Source organism: Endocarpon pusillum (genome assembly GCF_000464535.1).
Source record: "Endocarpon pusillum Z07020 unplaced genomic scaffold scaffold1466, whole genome shotgun sequence".
In the NCBI taxonomy this organism is placed as follows: domain Eukaryota; kingdom Fungi; phylum Ascomycota; class Eurotiomycetes; order Verrucariales; family Verrucariaceae; genus Endocarpon; species Endocarpon pusillum.
The window spans coordinates 133,708-155,015 of NW_006916017.1; the positions used below are offsets into that span (position 1 = coordinate 133,708).

The following is a 21,308-nucleotide window of genomic DNA, read 5'->3' on the forward strand; positions in this document are numbered from 1 at the left end:
GTGTCCTCGCTGAAATCCACCCTGCAATCCAAACTCAGTGCCGAACACGTCGAGATTGTGGACATGAGTGGTGCGTCAAACCCTAACTCCCTTTCTCTCTCTCTCTCTCACTCTACATACCCCTGCTATTATTACTCGCTGATATGGGTTCCCAGGCGGATGCGGCCAAGCCTACGCCGCGACGATCGTGTCCCCGCAGTTCGAGAAGAAGACGGCGTTGGCGCGACACAGATTGGTGAATGCGGCGTTGAGGGAGGAGATCAAGGCGATCCATGCGTGGACGCCCAGGTGTTTTACGCCGGAGCAGTGGAGGGCGGGGAGGCGCAGACGGAGAGCGGGTTGGGGAACGGTTGAGCGGGGGAGCTTAGAAGGGTGCGAACACGGCTTGGTAGAAGGGTGATTCGCGATGGATATGGGTCCCTGTTGGAGAGGGCTGGGGACAGACACGATCGATCGCGAGACATCGTGCGGAGTAGAAGGTCAGTTGGGTCGACCTGCGGGGTCAACGTCGTGACTCTTCTACAGATACAGATGAAGATGGTGGTGGCACCCTACTGGAGATGCCAGGACGCCTAGGCTCCGCCGAAGTTTGTGTGTCTGGGAGTATACATGGTTCAAGCGTACTGACCAACGAAGTGAGTATGAGTCATGGCAGGCTGTTTGGACTGTAACCTCAGGCCTAATAGCAAGCCTGTTCAGATCGCAGAACATATCTACATTAATCAAGAAGCCTACCGCTCGAAGGCTCGACGGCCTCAGAATCATGCAGAAAAAGAATTTGCCCTGTTTCTCAGAGGATGAAAGGCCAGTCGTTTTCATGCCACACATCAGCCTCGTCAGCTCAACAGCACTCTGATCTCTGCTGTAGTCCTCGGATACACCTCTCTCAGCAATGTCTCCTCTTCCTGCTCACCATCCCACTCACCCCCGGTTTTGCCCTCCCCTCCCCGCTTGCCATCCAGCATCAGCTCATCGACCCTCAACACCGCCTCCTCCACAGCCCCAAAATCAGCGCAGAACCTCTCTGCCGCCTCATGCGCGACATCCTTCGCCAGACTCTTATCTGTCAGTCGTTTCATGTTCTCCAACAGATCCATCCAGGCCGAGGGAAGGAAGTCGTCTAGCTGTGCCGCACGACTAGAGAGAGCTTCTGCGTTGAAGACCGGCAATGAGGCCAGATCGATCCGGGTCGGGGCTCCTGCTTTAGTTTCACGAATGGCGGCGAGAAGTGGCTCTACGCCGGACTTACGTAGGAGGAATGAGTGCTGCATTTCGATCAACTCTTCTCGTAGATCTCCTACCTTCCTGCGAGCAGCTTCGAGGAAGCTATGGTTGGGTGGAAGACTTGGTTGTAACGCAGTATTGACGGCGGATAGGTAGTTGAGCTGGAAGACATTTTGCGCTGTAGGGTCTGTAACAACGGTAGCCATTTCTGAGCATTGGTTTAGGAATGGAACAAGTGCGGCTGAGAGTAGCTGGGATATCTCCGGCCCAGATATGTCCGGATTAGCTTTTAGGAAAGAGTTGAGCTGGTCCAACTCCCGAAGCAAAAACGGTGGTGAGCTCAGATCTTCTGGTATAGTCTCGTTTGCAAGGGTAGAGGTCTCATCTTGAAGTAACCGCTCGAAATGGGAAAAGGTTGAGGTCTGGAGCTCTGCAATGGTGTTTCCAAGGATCGACGGAGCACCAACAAGTTTGATGAAGATGTCTTGGTAGAACCTGAACAAGTTCAATGCCTTGTACACGAGCAGTGGGTCATCATTGCTGCGTACAGCAATTTCAATTCGCTGTTTAAGGACGCGACTCACACCCTCAAGATCACGGTTGACTAGTTCGTTCAGTGCCTTGCGACCGTCAAATACTGATGCGCTGTCTCCTGTCTCGTCTTCTCCGATGTTGTTTCGAGACCACGGCTCATTGTCTCTTCCAGCTTGAATCTCTTTCGCGATCTCGTCTCCATCTGAAATGAAGAGACCTTCCAGTGCTTCTCGTTCCGATACCGTTGTGGAATGAACCCATGCAAGCATGTCTCCTACATATCGGAGGAGATCGTGGGTTTGCATTTCTATGGGGTTGGCAGGTCTAGCTGCAGTCACCACCGTGGTAGCGGACTGGGTGAGAGCGATATGGAAAGCGTCGGACAGCGCGTGCTCTCGAGCCTCGGCGAAGGAATCCAAGCAATTTTGGAACAGTGTCGGCCTCTCTGCCAGGACTCTAAGAGCTCGTCTGATTGTGGCGCTGATATGTGGATCTTCAAGATCCAGCATCTGAAACTCTCGTTGGATCCAGGTGTTAAGCTTTTTGAATGCAGCGTTCAGATTTCGAGACGTCTGCTCCATAAGCTCCAACCCAAGGGTTTGGTTCTCGTTGCCAAGCAGAACTTCGCAATCTTTACGGACTTGTTTGACGCGATTCATGATTTGGAAGAATCTATCATCAACAGGTTTGGTCGAGTTGGTCAGCGTTGTCAGATCGTCTTCTGAAACAATGAAATGGTTGTTGAAAGCGTTGAGGGACTGCTGCTTTGTCTCCACTGCCTGTTTCTGTGCTGTCAAGGTTGATGCTTCTTCTAGCATAGAGCCAGACTCCTGCTGAGCTTTATGGATCTGGGTTCGCATCTCTTCACATGTCTTATTCAAATCTGCAATCATTGTGCCAACACGCTCTAATTGCTGCAAAGTTATTAGCACTCCTTTAATGTCCCGGCCGCTGGGAACGTTACCTCTACAACAACTCCAAAGTCCTGTACTATGGCACCATTGCATTCAATGACTTCCTTCTGTGCATCGAGTCTTAGCCTTCGCCTAGCACTAGCATCGTTTACCACGCCTCGAGCATCCAAGATTGAAAGGCTTTCTCTGATCTCAGGGTCGGCGTAAGATTGCGATAAGACACCTGTAAGCTTGTTTGAGAGCACAGTGTTGCGGCCGGAGACGGCGCCTTCAGACGGTGATACTGAGGACTTGGCCACATCTCTCAAGCCGCCACCGGGTTCGTTGAGGTGAGTGGAGGACATGTCTGGTCATGGATAACTCAATTCGGTTGGTTTAGAATAAGCCTCCCAGCGGCCTTAAACAGCTGGCGGCATCATAGCAGCTCTTCAGTAAAAACTTACTTCGTTGAGTTGTCAAACAGGAGCGGGAACATGTGAAGGGCTCTGCATTATGCCCTCAGGGTAAGCGAGTATAAGTATTTCTATATGAAGTGGGAACAGGGAGGTTATGCATGGACATAGTCTGGCTCATCTAAGCAAACCGTAAAATCAGTGCATGACCGCAAAACTCAAGGATAAGCTTTGAGCTTTTCTGAGCGCTGGCGAATCAGAAGAAGGACTGCAATAAGAAAGTGTAGGTTTAGCGGAAGCACAGAGAAGGAATGGTGGTTAGCATTTCGTGGTGTTTCATGCAGCAGTTTGTGACTGGAGGACTCGGTACAATACATCAGCCGCCCGAGATTTAACCGAGTTTAACCGATTGCCTCCCCATAATCCTTACGCAGTACTCCGTACCTGTTCCAACGTGTTGAACTCAAAAATACGGTTTGTGCTATCCTGCTACGCGTTTCATATGCGTTTTGTTACAGACCTGTTACGCGTTTCGCATGTATTTTTGGTATCTGCATTTCGCGCTATTTCTCTTGATATAGCAACTCTGTACGTATAAATGCTCGCTCTGCGCACTGAATTAGATAGAACAACTTGCTATTTCAACACTGATCCGTCGATTAGTCAGCAACGTTCAACACAACGCCATTCAATTTTCGGCTATAGCCTTTCCCAAGATATTTGCAGATCTTCGGGCCTCTTATCCCGCGTTGCAGCATCCAATGAAAGGCTAATCACAACAGGGTTTTCGATGGGAAAGGGTAGTTTTCCAGCAGTACCTTCATGCTCTGATGCTCAATTATAATGCTATAAATCTAGATTCAGGTAATGTGCCAACTCCGCGCTTGTAAACATGCAAACAACAGTAGATGTCGGAGAGAAAGCAGAACGTCAAGGTGTCAAACGATCAACGGAAGTGAGCACGATCTTCGTGTGCAAGCCCAGTCCAAGCATTCGACCGAATAACAGGTCACCTCCATTGACTAAGATACCACAACAGTGTACCGTATATCAAAGTGGGTGCCCGACAAGGGCCGGAAAAACAGGGTCGACATGTCGCTAATCGCTCTAAAAATGATGCATCAAACGCTGGATGGGAAGTCAGCACAGCGACAGATCAGGGCAAGGCCACGATATGTGCAGGTACTTACTAAATCTCGAGAGGCGATATCTGGTCAAAAGGATAGAGCCAATTGCCACCCTTTTCGACTTCAGCCAACCTAATACAAAGTGTCAGCACGGCCCAGCGGCTTGTTTCATTTCTCCACCCTTACCAATCATAAGGCCAGACCACCAAATGACCTTGTACGAGATTTAGGAGCTCTTCCGCCTCAGCTTTACTGGGAATGTCATCTGTTGCCGCGAATTCTCTTCGCCCGCTTCTAGTAGTGGTACGGCGTCGTCGTCGCGGTGTCGTCTGCGTATTCATGTTCATGTTGATGGCTTCGGAATAACCAACGAATTGCAATGCTGGTTTCTCGTTGCTTTGTGGCGATATCGTCAGATCCGGAAGAGGTTCCCGCTCGTCCCCTAGGGTTGGAGACGACGGCTGCGACTCGGGCACGGTAGTTGGAGCAGAATCTTGAGTGGATGAAGTCTCCTCCTTGGATAAGTTTCGGTGCTGTCTTTCTGCTTGTGCCTTGTTCGCCTCTACTGCCCAGGCCCGCAATTGCTCGTGATCTCTTTGTACAACATCTCCCTTCTCATCATGTGCAGCATTCTTCGATTTCCCCTTTAGTACGCTTGCTGCCTTCTGACCCTCGCTTGAATGCAAATGCTTGGTGCCTTGAGTCAGAAGTGCCTTTTTCTCGGACAAACCTGCGCCAGGTGGCCCGCTCTTGTGGCTAGAGTATGGCTGGGATCGAATACTCGACTTGCTACCGGTCTCGCCTTGCATCTCCTCGAAGCGCTCGCCATAAGCTACGTATTCCTTATACTCTTTCCAGCCTCTGACCTCGTTGTCCGGCATACAGCGGAAGATTGAACGAAATATTTTGGCGTTGTTTTCCGCAATGGCGTGCCATGTATCGAGCGAAAATGCATCAAGGACTGGATCCTCCATGCAGTCCTTGTCAACCATAGGAAGCTTTAATTCGTTCACAAGTGGGTGCCGACGCTCTCTAGAGCCCTTAGAGAATGATCTGTGCATAGCCGGACCACCAATATCTGTATCGTCCGTGTCCGGCAAGGGCGGTAATTGTGAAAGCAGAGGAAGACCAAGTTGAGTGGTTGAGGAACGAATGTTTCCTGGTCTCGGTGGCAATGGAGGGTTGCCCAGCTCGTACGCCTCTAAGATTGAAGGACGTCGCGGCATCTCCCCCGGCTTCAGTGGCCTTTGTAAAGGATTTTTACCCTCCGTAGCTACCTCAGCAACCAGAACTTCTTTGCTTTCTTTGATGACTGCAGTGTCCCTGCCAACACCGTAGCCTAGATGCTCTATTATCTCCATGTTATCAGGACCTTTGCCCTCCACATCCTTGCGATGCTCAGCATTTCCTGTCACTCTAGAATCCTCAGTCAATTTGCGATTTGACTTCAGATTGGGGTTATCTGCCTGTTCCCAATCAATATCGTGATTGAAGCTCGCCAGGCCTTCAGCACGAGCCAATGTTTCTTCAGGCGCGGTGTCCCTGGGGACAGTTTGGCTTTGGACTGCCAGATTTGTCGATGAGGGCAACATCGGTAGATTCTGGTCTGAATTGTTGGAGTGAGCAGACATGGGTGGCTTCTCGTCTTCGGGATTTCCAAACTCCTCTTCTACGATTTGCGCGTCTTCCATGATTTTGTCAACATCAAGGCCAAGATGTTCACGCATCAGACGCACTCGGAGCGTGTGCGGAAATCTGCCTACCATATAGGGCTGGCCGTTCATTTTCGACCAAAGCATGTCTGTATCTCGCACGATAGAGGCACATTCTGAATCTCTGTTGCCAAGCATCGATCGTTCATTGATATTGGCGGATCCTATGATAGCGACCCGGTCATCAACTATCATACACTTCGCATGGATGTAGAGTTGCTCGGTTACGAGCCGCTGCCGAGGCCCTATCTTGCCCCATGCCCGAAGGCCATAAAACTGAATATAGTCCTCTGGCTCGATACCCTGAGCTCGCAGACGCCCAAAAATTGAGGACTCGCCACGGCAAATGCTTCTGAATTGGTACTGCATAATAAGTCGGATGCTGGTGCCGCCTTCGCTGTCAACCGTGTTCTGGAATCCAGGCATCAGGGGAATAACAATCATCGCTCGCCATGCCTCTTCGTTTTTGGCAGCACGAACCACACGTTCGACCAGGGCGTCCCCAATCGTATTTTTGATAGTGGTGACATCAGTGACACAGCTGGAGATGAAAAACTGGTTCTCGATATACACAAAGTGTTCAGACTCCTCGATCATCTTCGCATATGCTGTCATGATACTATGCTCCGTCTTGTCAGGTGTCCCGATGGACCAAGGGCCGCAAGACCGAAGAATCTGCACCTCACAAGTTCCGTCCAACCCCAATGCTTCCAAGTCGGCAGGATTGAAGTCGGGAGGCGGCAACAGAAACGGAGTGGGGCGAGTCGGCTTACGTTGTCGAAGGACATAATTCCACCTTTGCACGAAATGTCGTGTAAGATCTCTTGCAGGCTGGCCAACAACCTGCATCGAAATGTCGTGCCACGGCATCCGAGGGATCACCGATCGATCATACATTTCCTCATATGGTTTACTGAGAGCGAAGAAGTCTTGGACTCGTGGGTTAGAGTAGTCCTTTCCAGGCCACAGCTGGCAATGGTCTGCGTCTTTAGGCAGTTCCGATGCCTCAAAACCGGTGGATTTGTCGTCGGTGACGGTGTGCTGTGGCGTATCCCATCTACCGAAACAAAGGTCAATGCCTCCGATGAAAGCCAGAGTGTGATCTACGATGCACAACTTTTCGTGATGTGCCCAGAAGAACGTGTTCTGACGGAACTGGTTTGGGGAACGCTGTACAAAGACGTTTGGGTGTAAGTCCAGCAAAGAGAATTTTGTATACTGAGAGTCAATTGGGATTGCGGATTCGACATTCCGGTAAATAATGACAAAGATCTTGACTCCTTGCTCAGCTTTGCGCTTCAACAACCTATCTAGCCTCCACTTCTGGCTGATGGCTGGAGGCCTGCGCATGTATAGTTCAGGGCTCAACCACCAATCATGTATATATATGACATCTTTGGCTTGATTGATTGCTCTGGACACGACCCACATGTGGTCTCGGCCATCAACCAGCCACTGGGCAAAGCACTTGGGCCGGACAGGCGCGAAGCTCCCAAACCGGTTGGGTTTCGTCCAGGGCGAAGCTTCGACCATCATCTGAATAGAGTCCTCAAACTGCTGTAACTGACGTTCATTCCTAGCGAGAAGCTTCATTTTTCTCTCTGAGTTGTATAGCTTGAGTCTGTGATGTTGAGGGATCGAAGCTGATTCTTTGGCTGCTTGTGCGATCTGCTTGGGCTTGGCCTTTGCCTTTTGATCCCGAAGGAGAGACGTTTTAGGATGTATCTTAAAGTCTTCGTCAAATAAGAAGACGTCGTAAATATGCATCTCCTCCGGCGAATCGACACAGACAACATAGCTATGGCGTACTAAGAACCACTTCGGAGTGTGTCTGCCTCTGAGGTTGGCTGGGGTCAAAGCCTTCCGAAAGTCGAGACCTTTGCCAGATCGAATGACGAGAAACCCCTCTTTTCCATGAAAACTGCCCTCAGCAGCGAGCCGCAGGCCCAATGCAGAGACCTCCAGAAATTTGCAGAGGCGATTGCTGTCAGCACGGAAAAGCATAAATTTGATCATCTTCTGAAGATAGACCTCCAATTTCTTACGTTGTCTCTCGTGAAACGTCTCTCGCCTGCCAGTGATGTGATTAACAACACTTGCTAGGCCGCCAGCAGATCCTAAGGCTCCACTGAGGCTCTGGTCCTCCTGTTGTCTGTTCGCGCTAGATCTTCGTCGCGACAGAGCAAACGACGAACGTCTTTGATGCTTCGGAGCCGGTCTCTCTGCGCCAGTCGCACCTCCATCTGTTTCTGCGCCTCCCTCCTCGTCCTCATCCTCGATTTCATCCTCTAAACCTCGAACCTGCTTGAGATATGGAAATGCGCTTTTCGGAAAACGTGGCATGCCCTTGTCATCTGGTGCCTTGAGACGGACATATTTCTGAGTGCTGAAATGAAGTTTGTATTTCAGGTGGAGATTTGCGAAGTCACGCAATGATCTCCTTATTGTCCACTTCATGCGGTTTAGGCCACTCCCATATTCAAGCTCTATCCGAAATACCATGTGACGATCGCCCTGGACAAGACCATCAGTTTCTCTGGGTTTTGAGTCATACTCACTATCCACAATTTTGACCTTCAACTGTTCAAGGAGTACTGGCACGCGTTTGCTCCCATGTTCATCTCGCTGGAACATGCTGGCGACCATAAGTGCAGCAGGGCTACCAGCGATTAGTTCGGCGAGCAGTTCGGCGGACTTCTCATGGTCAATTGTCCGATCTCTGCCCTTCCTTGGGCCAAGAAGCTTAAGCTGTTGTTTAATTTGACGCCATTTTTGTGCACTAAGACTAGTGCCTCGTTCCCCTTTCATGCGATGTCGCCGTGACGGGCTGTCAGCTGCTTCTGCGTAACCTACCAGACCTGTAAGACGCTTCATAGCTGTTGGCCTTTTTGCTTCAGGAGTGCCGTGATTCTTGCGCTGTCCTTGACCGTGGCTAAGGCCACGCAGTGCATTTCTCATTCTTGATGGACTGTTGGTGCTGAGTCGATTCCGGCCTTCGTCTTCAGACATTGCATGGTAACCTTCCCCAATGTCGTTTGTCGTTGCTCGCCGTTGTGGTGGTACAGGTCTTCGTTCATCTGTAGAGGCCAACGAGTGGGAGCTAATTAGCGCAGGACCTGTTGGGGTTCCTGGCGTGGCTGGAGCAGTTTTGATGCCACCTTCATGGAGCACGGGTTTCTTCCTTCGTCTTTTACGGACTGACGGGCTATCAGGTTGCCGCTCAGCTCCGCTTTCTTCAGCATCAGCATCTGCTTCACTGGCATCCTCTTCCAGAGTCATCGGAAAGTACGCTTCGTTGCGGTCAGCTCTGGGGGAAGACAGGTTGTTGGCGATAGCTTTGCCGTCTCCAGCATTTGAACCACCATTCGGCGTCCTTGGATAAATGAAGCTCGGTGAGGTAGCAAACGACTTCAACCTCGAATACAAGGTATTACCAGGTTGCGCAGAACCACGACCATCCGAATTCTCAGTGTCCCCACCTTCTTGCTCATTATCTATTGTGTCTCTGGTGAACTGCACACTTCGTCTTCCCGCCCCTTGTATTTCAAGCATACTACTAGCCACCGGATCGTGCCCATCAGATACCGCTCGTACATGTGGACTGATGGGCGAGGCATTGCTAGGGTCCAGAGTCACTATTCCTGGCGGTGACATTCCTGGCTTGGGTGGCGCACCATTCTCGTAGTCAAACCGAGAGGTGATATTTTTGCGTTGGTTTGGGCTGCCACGTGCGCTGTTATACTTTCGGTTCCCGTTCCCTGTGCCCGTGCCATTGTTCTTTTGCTTGCCATCCCCGGCGACCGTATTATGGATAGATTCGTGCTGGTGGTCCACCATGGGCGTTTGTCCAGCATGTTGCATTGTAAGCAGAACACCGAGACTGCAGGAGAGATCGACGCATCGAACAGCAACAATCTGCAATTTATGAACCGTGTCCTCGTCCAAATTCTATGGCTGCTGGCCTTTGCTGGCGTCTCTCCACGGCTTCTCTGTGTCTCGTGAGCTCTTGCAAGGTTACACTGGCTTGGGTTCCCGAGAGTCGACGTCACATTGGAAGTGTCCGCTCACGATGTCAGAGTATCTAGATTAGCAGTCTCGTAGTAATAGCAGGCACTGCGAGTTAGACGTAGAAACCTAGCTTGATGTAAGAGTCTCGTTTGAACAGAGGCGCAATTGATGCCAAGCCAGACTACATGGGGTGCGGCAGAATATTACTACCTCTCAACTCTAGATTCCGGGACATATGACGCTTGTTTAGGCGGTCTTTAACGCTGCTTTCGGCCTCTGTTGCACCACGGGTCATGTGACGCCACCCCAGCCACTACCAGCGAGCTGTTTGAATTCCCAGTGTATCTTCTATCTTGAAACCTGCAGCTCTCACTCGCTTCTCCATTGTTTTTACTTCTGTCGTCCGCGAGAAGCTCGAGAGCACGTTGAAAAGCAGCACCTTCAATCGCTGGGCACTAAAGAATGTGTTAAATCTCCACTCTGTGACAAAGTTCCTGATGGAGTTATGCATTTCAAAAATCACGCCACTAGCTCCTATAATCATTTTCATCAGATTACTAGCCGTTGAGCGAGCTTGGACGTTGCTACATATTCAGCTCAACGACTTCGTCCGTTTGGCGCAGTCCCTCATCAAGGAGTTCTGTGCGTATGATCTCGAAGTGATGACGCTGCGTTTTTGGTCATCCCGACTGAGTGTAGTGCAAACCTCAACCCAGTACATCAGCAAGGGTGACGGGACAGGAGAGCGTTGTCACCAAGGATTTTGGTCTAGACCTTTTGTGGATCTACGACCGCACCTTCGTCAAGCCGCTTCCAAGATACCTCTTACCATGCACGTTTTGAGAGCAGTTGCTAAGCAAGCTTTCTAACCCTGCGGATCGTCATCATGCAACACTCAAAGCCGCGATGGAATACTTGCAGACATACCCATTCTTATATAACCCTTCTATGATCTTTCAATAATTTTTTCACTTGACTGTGGCCGCCCTCAGCCGCTGCTTGGAGTGCAGTGCGACCATCAACAGATGCTGCTGCTGCATTCACATCGGCCTCTGCAGCAAGCAATCTCTTCACTACCTTAATATGGCCTCCGTGTGCTGCTGATTGGAGTGCAGTTCGATCATCAGCTGCTGCTGCTGGTGCATTCACGTCAGCCTTTGCAGTAAGCAACCTCTCTACCACTTTAATATGGCCTCCGTGTGCTGCTGCTTGAAGCGCAGTTCGACCAGATAGTACGTCAACATCAGCCTCTGCAGCAAGCAATCTCTCCACCACCTCAATATGGCCTCCGCCTGCTGCTGCTTCGAGTGCATTTTGACCATGTCCTTTATTGATATCAGCCTCTGTAGCAAGCAATCTCTCCACTATCTCAATATGGCCTCCTTCCGCTGCTGCATGGAGTGCAGTTCGACCACGAAGTGATTCTACTGCCACTTTTGGGTCTGTTTCAAGCAGGTATTCTAACACTTTCACCTTACCTCTGCCAGCTGCAGATATGAACAGCTCCAGTGTTGTTTGTTTGTGGAAAGGTTCGTTGCTTTTCTCAATACAAGTAAGAAGTGCCTTATGGTCGTAGGATAAAATAAAGTCCAAGACTATTTTTGCACGTTGGTTCCATTCAACACCTGTCCATGAGGTATGACCAAGGCTGTCCACATTCAGTAATATAGCTTTCCACAGGTTCCAGGCACGAATATCCTCTGTAGTAAAGTCGGTGCAATGCTGAAGCCAGTACTTGGATGCATAATCTAGAAAAGGATGCTCGATGCTCGTCTCTGCACTTTTGGGTATCTGCTTCCTCAGATCAAAGTTAGTAGTCTTCCTAAGACATTGCAATCGCCCTAGTTTGGATAGCGGAGCACCCAGTTTAGAGCCTAGTTCGGCCGAGAGAGAAGCTTCTAACGCCAGCTCAGGGCTGAAGGACGCTTGCGCTTTTGTTATTCTGTCTAGCTGTCTCTTGAAATCACTGGAGTTGAGATATGTGACGCAAATCTCTCCAAGTTCATAGTTTGCCTTGTCTGGGTGGAAGTGGAAATCAGAATGGTGTGAGCCTAGAGACTGATCAAGCAAGAAGATCTTAATGGTGTAGTGAGCGAAGTGAACTGTATCATCGCCCTCATCCACATAAACCAGATTCTCACACCATGAAATATCTCTCCAGATATCGTTTGTTCGTCGTCCAGGCTTCAGGTAGGAAGAATAAGGTTCCACAGATAAGGCTTCCTGAAGTTCCCCTATTGACAATGGGCGTTGCACACTGGCCAACATGCGTAAGATCTTCTTCACAGTCTTTTCGTGCTTGGAATCAACGATACGGGAAACAATGCAATGGTACAACTTTGGTAAGTCTTCAGGAAGGTTGTCGATTGTTCTGCGTATGTCTTCATCGCAGCTCTGAGAGCAGAGGTCTTGAATCATGAAAACAACCCAAAGGAACCTGTAGAATGTTAGTGCCGCTAATATCAGTCTTCACTAAACTACTGACATTCCTTGTGCTCCTCGGACAAGAGCATCTTGAATGTCTTTTAAAAGCTTGGAATTACCCACAACCAATTCCTTGCTGGCTACTCTCTCTTGAATCTCATCCTTAATAAAGGCCTCAATGTCTGAGGAAGCCTCTGGACGGCTCATCTGCACGTGATGGAAATGGCGATGAAGCATCTTCACTTCAGTGCTGATGCTGTCCCGACTTATCAGCAGCAATTTCAGTGTTGAACCACTTCGTTCTAGCAGCCGGTGAAGCACCTTAAAGAGCGTTTTGCGCTCATTTGCCCTGCACTCGTCAACGCCATCTATTACAACAAAGTGAACTTCTGACAATGCAATGACATCCTGCAATAAAGACTCTAATTGCAGTGCATTCAAGGGAGGGTCCTTCAGATACTCAGCAAGACGAGACTCGACTGTTGTGGGCAAGTTCTCCACGTCCAGGCATTGCCGAATCAATGAGCTTAGGATAGTAGTCGCTCTCAATGACGTTTCATCATCATACCGGCAGAAGAAGTAGTTTATGCGGGCAGACTGGACAGTGTTACAGAACTGGAATAGATATCCGATAGAGTTGGCACTATAGCCTAAGATCTCAGCGGTACTCAGCGAATCATGAGATGAAGACATCACCTACATAAGTATTGTTTTACCAGATCCCACTATGCTCTACTTAGCATGCGGTGATGATTGAGACAAGCAGGCCCTTACCTTTTCCAGAACACCAGAACAAGGACAATATGTCACTGTTCAGCCAGTCTCTGAATTCATGCGTTGTGGCCAACCACTCCGAAGTTCCCCCCTGACGCTTTGAGCAAGCATGGTAGAAGGCGGTACGGTAATTATACTGTGAGAGAGTATCTAGAAGCTTCTGCTTTCGAGCTTCTACATACCACAAGGGTGAGTCATCATCATATCCCCTCTATTACAATTTTGACAAATAGCTTACTTGACTCCCGTTCATCTCTCTCTAGTCTCCACTCCCGGCCTTCTTCAGCAGCAATATCCATCTTTTTGAAGAGAACAATCTGAGCATCTTTCTAGATATGGATTGCTCTTTTCTCTCAATGACTTGGAGCTGTTGATCTTGATAGGCAGCTTTGATAGAGGCAAGCCGGATCTCTTCCTTGACGTCTTTGCTTTTGCTATCGATCTGGCTTTCAAATGGGCCAAAGTCCGCCTCAAATGAGTTGAGAAAACTTTTCGCAAGATGCAAGAAACCTGCATGCCCGAGTCACCAGAGTCGCTCGTAGATAATTCTATTCCGCCAGATGACCTACCTGATCTTTGGAATACCACAACTGCGTGTCGACAGAAAGCGACGATAGTTGCGTAGAAGCTGCAAAGCGCTGTCCGCAGCCCGACAGAGGTCCCATAGAGCAACTGATATTCTGTAAATCGCGGACAATGCTTGCCGATACGCATCAGTAGCGCTGAAATTTTGTCGAAATATGAAGAGAAGTTCGCTGCAGCCTAGAAAGAGTCAGGGCCGTGTACCAGGTCGGATACCACATTCGAACAAGAAGCGCAAACTTGATACTTCCCCACACAAGAGCTGCCACACTGGGTTTTGACGAGACAAACGTGTCTACAATGGTAGAGAATTGTTGAATCGATTCGAGAAACCTATGTAAGCGCGTTGCGACACCGCGGCTTCGGCGTTCCGCATTTCTGTTATCAAGCTCTGTAGTAAAGGAAACGACAGCATCAGCATCGGGTATGGCATTGATCGCCTTCAACTGATTCTTCTGTTCTGCTGTCAGGGTTTTCTGGAAATGTTGCAGTGCATCCTCAAGTTCGTCGCTTGTTCTACAAGGGTGATCAGTGATATTGGTTGTTGGCGGCAGCCTGGTCATATTCATACGCAGTCGAGGCCATCTTCTGTAGAACTCACAATGCCAGATAACGATACAGATATGCTGTTTCCAAACTTCTCACAATATTGTTAACGAAGCAGGTAACTATAGATTGTTGTGAAATGCTGTGAGCCTTAGTTGGGATCTAGGTGGGGATCAGGCGATCGTGTTGCTTGTGCAGTAGGAGTGGGGTCTCCATGCTTACTAAGGGGCTTACTCTGTGTACATGCATCTCACCAGTCAAATATTTGCATTTAACTTTCGTTGGCATAGCTGTACTGTGTACAAAGCGTTTCAGAGCAAAACATAATAGAAGACTGGATTCACGTCGGATTTTCTTGCTAAGACTTATAACTATCGAATATGTCTGCAGCTTTTAGTATTCTGAATATTAACTTTCTCTTTCATATCTTATCCCCGTAGTGATTGAGAGGGTAAGTCCCCAGGAAAGCTTTTCCTTGGCATCAACCACCCCCCCGCCCCGAGTTGGTCATTATTATTCAGTTCTCAGTTCTCCAAGTGCCTTTACAGCCCTCCAGTCCAGTATCGGTACCAATCCACTCCACTCGACCTGTGGCCACTCTATTGTCCGCCTTGAGCTGGGTAACTAATCATCCAAGCATCGATGTATTGAAGCTCGAGGACTACTCCACATCAACGATTTTAGTGCAACTGTCCTAGATGAAGCCTTTGCGCTTTCTCTGTCCATCCCTTTATTCTGCCATGGCGGGGGCTAAACCGGAAGAGGCAGCGCACCGGCAGCTAGACTACGCATATAAGTACTACTATTAGATTAGCCTCACATTCAAAATATAATCAACCCCTTAAGAATCTGAAGACTTAGCTAGTATCTAATTGAGTATGGTGTGGAGTTTCGTCACCATTACAGACGAGGAATATGAGTGAAGCTTGCATTCATAGGTGTTGCCAGTCAATGAAAATCTCAGCAGTCTCTGGACTTATACAGCGTAGAGGTCAGAACGAATCGAGCTTCGTCAAAAATATTCAGAACACTCTCCTTCAGCTCTGGCGGCCGATGCCACCTTGTCCTTTCATCAAGGTCTTCGATCATGTCAATCACGTTATTGTAAATCTAAAAATATTGTCATGGTACGAAGACTGTCTGGTTGACCTAAGATGTACACAGGACGTATGCAGTTTTGGCCTGCATAGATAACAATGAGAGGCAGCCGAATTGGACACACTCTTGAACATGTAACTTGAAGGTTCAACTGTCAGTTCCCTTCTCTAGATAGAGCATTATCGCAACAGTCATTTTACTGCAGCGAAACCACCAACGAAATCTGCTTCAGTCTTACTTGCCGACTATTCAATCCTCTTGAAGAGCATCGGGGAGATCTCGGGTTATGAAGTAGTTTGAAACAGGACGAGATATGATGCCTGGGTGGTGGAACGAAGCAATCAATCTTGAAAAGTGAAGTTTCGCCTTGCAAACGGAAATCGCAATCAATAAGTTCTGGCAATGAGGCTAAGATGATGATCGACTCGAGGAGAAGGATGCCAAAGCAGTGCCAGGTTGCTACCCTTGTTGTCTGGTCTTAGGTCCAGCTGCAGATCGCAACTGATTGAAGTCAAATGCCATCTGTTTCCTCACGTACTTTGTGAGCCGGTCCATCCATCGTCTTTAGGTAACTCCCTCGTTTCCCTAGCGTCAGCTGATTCAACAGTCTTTGATCGAGAGCAGACACATTCCTTCAGAGCTCCCTACTGAGCTACTGTACCCGTCTTCTTTGCGTTCCTCGCTTGTAAACGGGTTCGGATCTCCTTGGCACATGCAGGACCATACTTTGTTGTAGCCCAATGGTGGATTTCATTGATCCATTCGTGCAGCCTTTTGAGACCACTTGGTCCAAGCAACGATGCAGAGAAGATTCGCTTCATCGTACAGCCCTTCCCAGTCCATTCATTGTCATGATCAGGAGTGATCTGCCAGCATTCGCAGTTCATATCATCAAAGATGATTGTAAAATGACAGTGAAGGGCGTTGTTCAGTGCTCCGGCAGCTTCGGGACACTCTTTTGAAGTCTCCATGTATAAGCAATACCGGTTGTAGAGAGCTTGCTTGGCATTGCATGCTGCTCGTCGTCTCGCTCCTTGGAGTCGTTCGTCGTCTTTTCGAAAATCGATAGTAAGATAAGGAAAAACCAAGTTGTCGCCTATCACGCAGGTGTAATTTGTCAAATACTCGCGAACGTCTTGTTCAAGAGCCTCCACGACGAGCCAAAAGGTACAGGAGAAAGGTTGCGGCGATGTGGTGCACTCAGACAGCGAGTCAGGGGACGTCTTCCACTGAATATGCTCGACATTGATGCCAAAGTTGTGGACTTTTACAGCGCTTGGCGGTCCATAGTTCGGGGCAGCGTAAGGTGGATCTAGGCTGAAGAACCGATCATGGATCAGGGAAGAGAGGGGATAACTTGAATACCGATAGGCCATTAACAGATTGTAATCACGAGAGACGCGTTCATAAAATGCACTATCTTTGTCATGCTGGGTTGAGCTCTTTGGGTTGTTTGTCCCCGCTGCTGATCCGTGCCCGAGCATAGAGTGAAAGTGATCTTGTGCAGACGTGGTGGCTAGTTCGTCCTTTCCAATGTTACAAGGCATGTCTTCCTGTGCGTCACTGGCCGGAGTAGTTACTGCATTTGGCGCTCGGCCACGGACCCTAGAGGGTGCTCTTGCATTTGGTTCTGGCTTGGTTTCTGTCTGATCGAGCTTGCCCCAGTGGACGGCTCTCTGTGATGAACTCATGGTTGGCAGTGAGTGACCAAACTGCTGGGCATTCTTTCCCATCAGATTCGAATATTGCCCGAAAGTAGCTGGTTCGTTAAGAGGATAATCTAATACATGTTCAGCGAATCGTCTTTGCTTTTTAGATAAAACAGGCCTCACTGATAATTTGATCGTCTGGAACTGATGACTCTGTAGAGAAGATTTTTTCTTCAGAAGCGCCTACCGCTTCCAATACTGATGACCACAAATGAGCAATCTCCAACGGATCAGTTGCTGGGATGTGCTCTTCAGGCTCCGTTGATGGCTGTGAGTAGTCTGTAGAGGCAACAGAAAGTACATCTTCATTCTGCCCAGATGAGCAGAATATATGATTCCATGTGGTTGGCGGCTGCATTGCTTCTGATTGCAATATGCTATGGCACAGTGTTCTCTTTGATGTGTGCCAGCGGTTATGGTATGCACAGCAGTCTTTGAAGAGTTGTCTTTGGTGGAGATCTGCGGACAAAGAAGGGAAAGGATGGATAGTAAAGCAACCAGAAGAAGATATGGACTCTATAGCTGAGGGATTGACTGTGCAGCCCTACACCGAGTCCTAAGGAGCTATCAAATACAAAACAATTCCAACAATTCTGATCCATGATCAACCATGAACGGGCTTGTGCTCTTTACATGTACACAGAAATTGTGCGCTTCTGCAGCACGTAGAATTGAAACACAAATTGATACCTTTGCACAGCTTAAAGTAACAACATCAAATGAACATTGATCAGTCATGTAAACGTATGTGCAGTAGTGTCCAAAGAGGTCAAAATAATTGTACTCCCTTACTCAGGCTTGCTGAAAGATCATCCCATGGGTAAGATTGAATTCCTTACCAGAAATGTGTCAGTGGACTGCGACCATTTGCATATTCACGCTGAGGCCAAAGCAATGGCTGATCGCTGTGCTTGCTCTTGGACACAATGTTAAAACGGTCGATAACGAGAGGTGCATGATGAGGTGGTGATCTGAATTATCTATACTCTCTATGTGTAGAATCTATATAAGGAGGAGAAGCAGGCTAATATAGAAGGGCGTGCGGAGTCACGTAACAGCGGCCTTGGCATTGTGCTCTGCCACTGCCCTATTCCAACATTGCAGGGGCCACATTTTGGATGTGGGGCTAGCCCCTAATAAATAGTCGATATACGGAGTTTTTGTGCATCAAAAGTCTGTCTTCAATAAGTGTATACTAAGATCAGAGTGCTACTAGCGTTCTGTAGCTGAGCTTTAGTAATGCATTAACTCATGCGGTACAGGGAGCCGCACCTAGACTGCCTCCTGTCAGACAAAAGCTAGTTTACGGTCCTTTTGGTCCAACACCTCCTAACAGACCCCTGTTCTGAACATCTTTTAAGGCCTCCGGCCCTTGATTCAGGCTGTTCGACGTGACTTCTATCAGGCCTTCGGGCCCGTTGACCGTCTCGATGATGCCACCAGGAATTAGTATTACACTAATGGAGGAACAGCTAGCTGTACTTCATCTTAATTAGCGTATATTGAAGACTTTTGATGCACGACTCGGTATATGGGACAGGGATTCAAAGGTGGAGACGGCTTATCCTTTTCACTCTCATCCAGAGTACAACATACTAACGAATGAACAAGACTTCTACAGCCGAGTACTGTGCATTGCGAAAGTGTTGCAATTCCTTGGCGCTACTCTCGAATTGCTGGCGCCGCGGGGCAGAATTGTGGTGAGATATAGGAATAGCTCCCCACGTACGAAAAACGCGTAGAAATTGCTTGAAATTACTCATAGACCTTGCTGGCGCTTATATCTTGCCTTATCTCAACTGCTGGCCTTTAGTGTTGAGTTTTTAATGAGTGGATTACGTTTATCAAAGCCAGCAGTGAACTAAATAGAATTCTGCGGACTTTAAGTAAGAGGATATTAAAGAGGATATTAAGGAGAATATTAAGGAGGATCTCAAGGAGGATCTCAAGGAGGATATCCCTCTCTTGTTCAATATAGCATCTAACTCTATGTATAAGACGAACCAATAATACTACTCTCCTTGATATCCTTCTTCTTAATATCCTTCTCCTTCTTAATATTCTCCCCCTCCTTAAGATCCTCCTCCTTAAGATCCTCCTCCTTAAGATCCTCCTCCTTAAGATCCTCCTCCTTAAGATCCTCCTCCTTAAGATCCTCCTCCTTAAGATCCTCCTCCTTAAGATCCTCCTCCTTAAGATCCTCCTCCTTAAGATCCTCCTCCTTAAGATCCTCCTCCTTAAGATCCTCCTCCTTAAGATCCTCCTCCTTAAGATCCTCCTCCTTAAGATCCTCCTCCTTAAGATCCTCCTCCTTAAGATCCTCCTCCTTAAGATCCTCCTCCTTAAGATCCTCCTCCTTAAGATCCTCCTCCTTAAGATCCTCCTCCTTAAGATCCTCCTCCTTAAGATCCTCCTCCTTAAGATCCTCCTCCTTAAGATCCTCCTCCTTAAGATCCTCCTCCTTAAGATCCTGCTCCCTGCTATCCTCCTCCTCCTTGAGATCCTCCTCCTCCTTGAGATCCTCCTCCTCCTTGAGATCCTCCTCCTCCTTGAGATCCTCCTCCTCCTTGAGATCCTCCTCCTCCTTGAGATCCTCCTCCTCCTTGAGATCCTCCTCCTCCTTGAGATCCTCCTCCTTACTATCCTCCTTATATCCTCCTTTCTACTATCCTACTCCCTACTATCCTCTTTATATCCTCCTTTCTATTTGCGTTATAAAAGCGCTATAAAGTTCTCCCTACGTTTGAACGCTTCTCACAATTCAACACCATAATTTTCTATCTCAAAATTTTGGCAGTAAGGTCACAAGAGAGTCTATTTTACTATCCGGGCGATTTTAGGCATTCTACTACGATAATTAGGTGGTAAATGGCCATCCTCTGCCCTCACTGCAATTCTGCCCCGCGGCCGGTGAGACCTTCTAAGACTGAAGACTTGCCACTCGATTAATCACCTACTACCACCAGCTTTACAATATTGGTACTGTGCATTGCGAAAGTGTTGCAATTCCTTGGCGCTACCCTCGAATTGCTGGCGCCGCGGGGCAGAATTGCGGTGAGATGTAGGAATAGCTCCCTAGGGCCGTAGAACGCGTAGAAATTGCTTGAAATTGCTCATAGACCTCGCTGACGCCCTTCTCTTGCCCTATCTCAACTGCTGGCCCTTGGTGTTGAGTTCGCGATGAGCAAACTGCGCTTTTCGAAGTCGACCGTCGACGAAATGGCCCTTTTGCTTGCTACAGGCGTAGAACCACGAGAAATAGCTTATAGATTTCGATGCCATGCTTCAACTGTTGGCCGAATCCGGCAGAATATTAATACGTTCGGAGAGCCACGGCCAGCGCCTCAAGCGAAGATGGGTAGGCCGCAAAAAATCACCCCAGAGGCGCTTGAGGGCCTTCTTGATTGGCTTCTGGATAATAGCTCGGAGAAGAAGCTCTCTTATCTCGACGAAATGGTAGCGTTTCTAGATAAGGAGTATGATATAGGAGTATCGAAATTAACTGTTTGTCAAACTCTAGTAAAGGAGAAGATTACGCACAAAGCTATTAGTATCATTTTTATTTGCTTGAATTCAGACTTACTTTGTAGGTTGAGCGTAGAGCTGGTGAGCAAGATAAAGAGTTGCGAGATTACTACAGAGCTCAGATATGCGAAATTCGTACTAAAGAAGCTATATTTGTCAACGAATCAGCTACGCACAAGCATACAAAAGACTGTAAAAGAGATTAGTCTTTATGCAGTGTACCTTGCAGAGTAATAGTACTAAATAAGCGCTTAAGGAGATAGAGCATCTTACTAGCTATAAGAATTAATAATTATCTCAATTATAAAATATACTATAGTAGCTTTAACCGCAAGAGATTTAATATATTTATTTAAAGATTACTAATAAAGATAAATCTATATCTTAGGCCATAGTTAGTACTAATTATAAATAACTATAGCGCTTATTATAGTTAAGTAAGCTTTTAACGCTATATTTACTATTAATACTAATATTTATATATAAGAGCTAAGAGATATATGCTAAAAGATAAGTGTTTAATTAATATATCTATCTCTTTACTCTCTTAATTTTAATTTTAATAAACTCTTATTTTCTTTGTTAAAAGTATAAATAAGATTAAATAAAGAGCTTGCAAGGTAGTTTACTAATTAGTATAAGGGCTTCTTTTATTTTGCTATATAGCTTTATAGTATTAAGAAGCATACAAAGAATTATTTTTGCTATTATTATTTTTATATTAATAAAACCATTATTA

At 47.7% G+C, this 21,308-nt stretch overlaps 6 protein-coding genes across 6 annotated transcripts in view; 1 reads left to right on the top strand and 5 right to left on the bottom strand.

Moving 5' to 3' along the window:
- The window catches only part of EPUS_06395 (uncharacterized protein), a gene marked incomplete at both ends in the record, with an annotated part of 577 nt that extends 223 nt beyond the window's left edge, over positions 1 to 354 (top strand). Inside the window, 2 exons of the mRNA XM_007802067.1 lie at positions 1 to 70; positions 156 to 354. The exon at positions 1 to 70 is cut by the window's left edge and continues 223 nt beyond it. Of these exons, the coding sequence (XP_007800258.1) occupies positions 1 to 70; positions 156 to 354 (269 nt within the window). The remainder of the gene's footprint in view (positions 71 to 155) is intronic.
- Positions 355 to 836: 482 nt separating this feature from the next.
- On the bottom strand, positions 837 to 3,016 carry EPUS_06396 (uncharacterized protein; the record flags this gene model as incomplete). Its single annotated transcript, XM_007802068.1, has 2 exons — positions 837 to 2,672; positions 2,723 to 3,016. The coding sequence occupies 2 exons, from the start codon at positions 3,014 to 3,016 to the stop codon at positions 837 to 839; spliced, it is 2,130 nt and encodes a 709-aa protein (XP_007800259.1).
- A 1,169-nt stretch (positions 3,017 to 4,185) lies between these two features.
- On the bottom strand, positions 4,186 to 9,764 carry EPUS_06397 (uncharacterized protein; the record flags this gene model as incomplete). The annotated part of the gene is made up of 3 exons (XM_007802069.1): positions 4,186 to 4,192; positions 4,255 to 4,323; positions 4,378 to 9,764. The coding sequence occupies 3 exons, from the start codon at positions 9,762 to 9,764 to the stop codon at positions 4,186 to 4,188; spliced, it is 5,463 nt and encodes a 1,820-aa protein (XP_007800260.1).
- Positions 9,765 to 10,844: 1,080 nt separating this feature from the next.
- EPUS_06398 (uncharacterized protein) lies at positions 10,845 to 13,028 on the bottom strand (the record flags this gene model as incomplete). The annotated part of the gene is made up of 2 exons (XM_007802070.1): positions 10,845 to 12,348; positions 12,397 to 13,028. 2 exons carry the CDS (start codon positions 13,026 to 13,028, stop codon positions 10,845 to 10,847), a joined length of 2,136 nt encoding a protein of 711 aa, XP_007800261.1.
- A 340-nt stretch (positions 13,029 to 13,368) lies between these two features.
- EPUS_06399 (uncharacterized protein) lies at positions 13,369 to 14,276 on the bottom strand (the record flags this gene model as incomplete). The annotated part of the gene is made up of 4 exons (XM_007802071.1): positions 13,369 to 13,619; positions 13,679 to 13,871; positions 13,919 to 14,207; positions 14,263 to 14,276. The coding sequence occupies 4 exons, from the start codon at positions 14,274 to 14,276 to the stop codon at positions 13,369 to 13,371; spliced, it is 747 nt and encodes a 248-aa protein (XP_007800262.1).
- Positions 14,277 to 15,979: 1,703 nt separating this feature from the next.
- On the bottom strand, positions 15,980 to 17,402 carry EPUS_06400 (uncharacterized protein; the record flags this gene model as incomplete). Its single annotated transcript, XM_007802072.1, has 2 exons — positions 15,980 to 17,115; positions 17,168 to 17,402. The coding sequence occupies 2 exons, from the start codon at positions 17,400 to 17,402 to the stop codon at positions 15,980 to 15,982; spliced, it is 1,371 nt and encodes a 456-aa protein (XP_007800263.1).
- Between the last annotated feature and the right edge of the window lie 3,906 nt (positions 17,403 to 21,308).